Here is a 5,579-nt window from a genome sequence, read left to right as displayed (position 1 = left end):
ATGGAAGGTGTGTGATATCTATCCAGTGTCATGGTGAGGACTCTCCATATTACACTTATGCCTTAAAACTTACTGTGCTAGAAACTTCACAGCAAAGATTCCAGTTTTTCATGGTGATTTTTTAGTGAAAGAGAGTGAGGTTTAGCTGCCAGGCATGTGCTTCTGGAACAACATACAATGAGATCTTTTGATGTTGTTTTCAATCTATTTTCTTTAGAATACTGTTCTGTGAGATTTCATAGAAAAAGGATCCCATGATCAGATATTTGGGAAATGGTGAATATTTTATTCCCTTGTCAAAAATTCATTGTGTAAAAAAAAAATTCATTGTGTATATATTTTTTTACATTAGAAACTTAGAATTTCCAGAGTAAACAAAAACTTAAAACAAAAAATTCTGCTAATTCAACAAATGCAAACATTATATATGTGTATGTGTATATGTGCATGTGTGTATATGTATATGTTTATGAATTCATTTTTCACTGAACATGTGCCAATAGTTTGTGGCACTGGCTGATACTGATGTCTTGGGAAGGCTGGTCTAAGGAATTAAAAGCTGTAAATTATAAAGGAAATACTTTCAGGTGAGAAGGGATGCCTATGGTAGCCCCCTTCAACTACTCTGTATTTCCATCCAGGTAATTTAAAAAATTTTATTCCTTCCATGCTTTCATTCTTTTTCCTTTCAATGGACTCTATACTGGGGATAAAAAAGAAAATGTCACTGCTCTAGAGGAGCTTTGTACTCTACTGGAAATAATTACAGTGGAACCTGGTAAAGGTGTGGTGATAAGAAGAAGATATATTGGCTTCAGTTTTCTTTCTTTTTTTAAAAAGTTTAATTATTTTGAGAGAGAGAAAGATTGCACATGAGTGTGCGTGAGCAGGGGGTGGGGCAGAGAGAGAGAGAGAGAAGCAGGCTCCCCACTGACAGAACAAAGTTCGATCTTACCAACTGTGAAATCTTGACCTGAGGTGAAATCAAGAGTTGGGGGCTCAACTGACTGAGCCACCAGGTGCCTCGGTTTAAGTTTTCCTGATAGCAAATAACAAAAACTAAATCAAAATTAGATTCATGAAACCCAAAGGCAGAAATACAACCTGGCTTAGGAAGGGTCTAGAAAGCAGCTATATCATTTCCAATAATGCAGTGCTTTTCAGCAAAGAGTGTCTTTCTAAGCAAACATTCAGAATCTGGTCTGGAGATTCACAATGAACTCTGCTGCTGGCTGGAATGAATACATATACACATACACATACACATACACAGATATACCTATGATACAAATTAAAGAAAACACACATAAGTGGTAGTTTTGTAATGCAACATGTATGGCAGGCATTGACCACAGGAAGTTACTACCAGTATGTAGGGTGAAGCTGGCCTAAGACTTGTTTCCTATTAACACTGTTGCCCAGGATAAGGTTGTCAGAAGTGCTCTGACATTCTGACTTCTGAGATCTCCATCTTGCTATACAGTTTTAACCATTAGCATTTGTATTATTTAATGAACATAAACATTTCAGATAAAGCCAAAACCCGCTCTATTTTAAACTCTGCCCAATCCCGTTCCCTTCACTTCTTCCCCAGAGGCAACTGCAGTCACGATCAGCAGGCCATATTCCTATACTTTTACTATTCACATATACCCACATTCATCAGGGCCCAAACTCACCCCATTCAACCCCCATCCTCATATACCCAAATCGTTTATAAGGGTAAGATTAATACTGTATTTTCCAGGGTCCCATGGAATACCTTCTCCCTCCATCTTAAGAGATCCTGAGCTGCATACAGGTGGGGTTGGGTGGGCAAAGGGACTCCTCGTTACTGATTTTAAAACTTAAAAGGTGAGAGATGTGCACATAAATCAACCAGAGACTTTCATTTATTCAGAAACCAAATAACTTGATTGAAACCAAATAATTTTATTTATGGAAAACTGGAAGAAAAAAAAACTGGGACGTTTTGCAAGCGCAATACTGCAAAATGCATGCTCGGCATGGTGACCAGGGGAAGTCACCATGCCCCCTGTGGCTATGGGAAGGCAGTCCCAACTCAGTTCTTGTCGCTGTTGCCCAGGGTGAGCTTGTCAAAGAGGTACTCTGCCAAGCCGGTTTCCGGGGCCCCCATCTTGCTCAGGTTGGTGATGTAGCCCCCCAACTCTTTGATGACCTTGACTTGCTCGTGCAGGTAGTTGGTCTCCAGGAAGCTGCACAGATGGGCGTCGTTCTTGTCGGTGGCCAGCTGGTGCAGGTCGAGCAGGCTCTGGTTCACGCTCTTCTCCAGGTGAAAGGCGCACTCCATGGCGTTGAGGCCGTTTTCCCAGTTGTGGCGGCCAGGCTTCATGATGTCGCGGAGGCGGATGCGGCCCCCACGCTGGTTCTGCAGCTGCATCAGCTTCTCGGCCTGCTGGCTCTCCTCGTGGGACCGGCGCAGGAAGAACTTGGAGAAATTCTCCAGGGCCACGTCGGCGCGGTCGAAATAGAAGGCCATCGACAGGTACACGTAGGAGGTGTAGAGCTCCAGGTTGATCTGGCAGTTGATGGCGGCCTCGCACTGCGGGTGGTAGTTCTGGCGCACTTGAGAGAACGGCGCGGTGGCCATGGCTGGCAGCGCTGGCACCAAGGCGAAGGCGGCTCAGGAACGAGGGCGGCAAGGCCGAAGGCGGTGGCGGCGGGTCTCCGGCGCTTTTTCAGAGTAGCCGACCAGGCAGGCCCGGCGGCAGTCTCCGAGATGCGGCTGGAATGAGGTCCGTTACTCCGGAGGTGGGGGTTTGAATCCGTTACGCGAATCCGTTACGCGAATCCGTTACGAGAATCCGTTACGTGAAGGGGCGTGGTCACGAAGGCGAGGAGGGGGTGGTGGGCGGGGCGCCGTGTTCAAGGTGCCATCTGTGCCTGCGTGAGGCACGAGGCCCAGAGCAGCTCCACGCTGTCTTGAAGCCATTTTTAAAACTCTCTCTTTTTTAAATATATATTTAATATGGTTTAATATATTGCTGTGATACGTGAATATATTTCATGAGAAAAAAACCACAGGATTTTTTATTTTTTACCTGTTTTTTTCAAACATTCATAAAATAACTCTTGAGATACAATTCATATGCTATAAAATTCACCTTTTGAAAGTGAGTATCTACATGGTTTATAGTATATTCATGGTGTTAGGCAACCATCACCGCAATCTAATTTCATAGTTTCATCACTCCTGGCCTAGCAGCTCTGGAGCTCTGGGCTGGAACTGGAAGGTCCGTCCATTACCCAGGAGTTGGGAGAGGGGTGAGGATCCGTTAAAGGATTTTTGTGGTCCGAGGGAAAGGGGCCCGGGACTGTGGAGGGGCTAGGGGGCGGGGCCCGGGCGGGGTGGAGCTCGAGCGCTGTTCTAGGTTTTAAGGAGCCTGAGTGACACAGGGAGAACAGGGAGACAGTGTGCTGAGCATTTTAATATTTTAAAATGTTACTCACGAATGTAAGTGCAACGGTTTTGAGTTAATCACATGCATGGTTTCTTTGAACAATTTACATGAATACTGTCCTGATGTGATTGTGCACTACATACGGTGCTTTTGTGGTATCATTGGTATATTTAGTATCATAAGGCTTTATTTGGATGGCAGCTATCCTCTGTGGCTCAACATCCATGATGTTGACACTTCTGATAGCCTCCTCACTCAGTTCCTAGACCTTACTAGTTTCAGTGACTTCACTTCTCTCCTATTCGTGGTCAGGTTCAGATTTTTCTGCCAGCAGAACAGCACCTCCAAAATCTCAGCGAGTCTTTCTACCTCTCGATCTTCCACTGTTTTCGCACTTGTTCCTCCTTCCCTTTATTCTCTCCCATTTCATAAACTTTCAGCTTAGTCCTAAAAACACATTCCTTCTGCCCTGTCTGGATCCCAATATGGACAGTGTCAGTGATCTCTTCACTGACATCCTGGATTTGCTCACTCCCTTTTACCTGGCCTGCTAATTCCCTTCCTCCTGGGTAAATTCAGATTTCTCTTTTCTCTCACAGAAAACAAAAGTTTAGGTGCATTCTTAGAAAAAGCACCACTAACCATGTGGATATGTTCCTCCCCTCCAACCTCATCTGTACTTTCACTGCCACTCAGGAAGCTTTTTTTTTTTTTCTCTCCCAGTTATATTCTATAGAATGAGACACAGTGGTAGGGAATACCACAGATCTCAGACTGCCTTTCATTAATTCATTCAGTCATTCAGCAAATATTTACTGATTAACTAATATGGCCCAGGCACTAGTCTGCGATTTGGGCATACATTAGTAACAAGGAGAGAAGTCTCTGTTCTGATGAGGTTTGCATTCTAGTGGAGAAGCAAAACAAACTAAACAAACACAAAGCTGCCTTATTTCCCCCCTTATTGTTGCAAATACATACATACAAGATATTACACACGTATATGGAAATTTAGAAGACAATATATTCTTATAATTCAAGGATATATTAATGGGAGACATAAGACTAACCTAGGTATTTATAATTTATTTATTTGTGCATTAAGTCAACAACCAGTTAGATATTCCAAATATGTGTCAGACACTGTGTTTGATTCTGCAAATATACAGAAGAATCAAATGTGCTCTCTGTTCTCAAGGTACAAGATAGAGTGACAGAATATTATAGGTGCTTTCAGGTAAAGTGAGGATAAAATGCCTATTTTCATAGAAAGGCTTAATCCCAAGGTTTTAATTAATGCAGTAATTTTTGGTCTCTTTATTTCTCTTTGAACATTGGTACTATTTTATAATCATTGTTTATGATGAAAACAAAAGATCAAATATCAGATGTCACAATATAAACTTACCTAGGCAGTTTTAGAGGCATGTGATTGTTGATTCTGTAAATAAAGAGAATAAGATCTACTTGATAAGTTGATTTTAATGATAGAATGGCACTACACATGGAAAAGAACTACGTGATCATTTTCTCAATGAGAAAATTGTATCCTGTATTTTCTTAACACCAGGGTTTGGTGTTAATATAATTGTAGACTTTCAAAATTTTCTTGGAAGATTCCATTGTAGACTTCACTGTAAGAATCTGTTTAAGCAGAAGAGATCTTGATTTTTTAGAACATTTTCTCATTATATCTTAAGATTGTTTAATAACTAATTTATCTCTATAATTATACTCTTCAAATATTTAAAATAATAATACTATTGAATGACTACTAAGGGGTGATAGTGGTAATTCTGTAATATTTCATTCCTCATCATTACCTCCTAGGGAAAGAAGGTAATGGTAAAATATGTATTGTAAATAAGAGCAACTTAAGACTCAAAAACCAACTTTTCTAAAGGAAATCAATAAAGAAGTATGAACTGGAACTTCAAATTTCTACAAAATAAATATACATGAGTATAAATGAAAGCATTACATTCAGTTTTTCTAAAATGAGAAATATAAAAATACAGAGAATGAGAAAACTTCAAAGCAGATCATGTTTCTTAAAAATATCACCATAGGAATATAAGATAAAGGTTTCTTTGAAATGTTTGTGGTCAGTGTTTGTGTTGTATTAGTAATAGTGTCCTGCATAGAAACAGAACCATT

The 5,579-nt window shown here is 40.8% G+C and overlaps 1 protein-coding gene across 1 annotated transcript; it reads right to left on the bottom strand.

Annotated features, from left to right (window-relative positions):
* Positions 1–1,978: 1,978 nt before the first annotated feature.
* Positions 1,979–2,751, bottom strand: LOC125157300 (ferritin heavy chain-like). The gene has a single exon (XM_047843872.1). The coding sequence runs from the start codon at positions 2,609–2,611 to the stop codon at positions 2,063–2,065; it is 549 nt and encodes a 182-aa protein (XP_047699828.1). The 5' UTR covers positions 2,612–2,751; the 3' UTR covers positions 1,979–2,062.
* Positions 2,752–5,579: the final 2,828 nt, after the last annotated feature.

The sequence above is a fragment of the Prionailurus viverrinus genome, chromosome X (assembly GCF_022837055.1).
Source record: "Prionailurus viverrinus isolate Anna chromosome X, UM_Priviv_1.0, whole genome shotgun sequence".
In the NCBI taxonomy this organism is placed as follows: domain Eukaryota; kingdom Metazoa; phylum Chordata; class Mammalia; order Carnivora; family Felidae; genus Prionailurus; species Prionailurus viverrinus.
The sequence above is the reverse complement of the archived record's forward strand: the minus strand, read 5'-3'. Positions and strand labels throughout refer to the sequence as shown.

Coding starts and splice junctions, on each gene's coding strand:
- LOC125157300 (XM_047843872.1), bottom strand. CDS start 2,611: ATGGCCACCGCGCCGTTCTCTCAAGTGCGCCAGAACTACCACCCGCAG.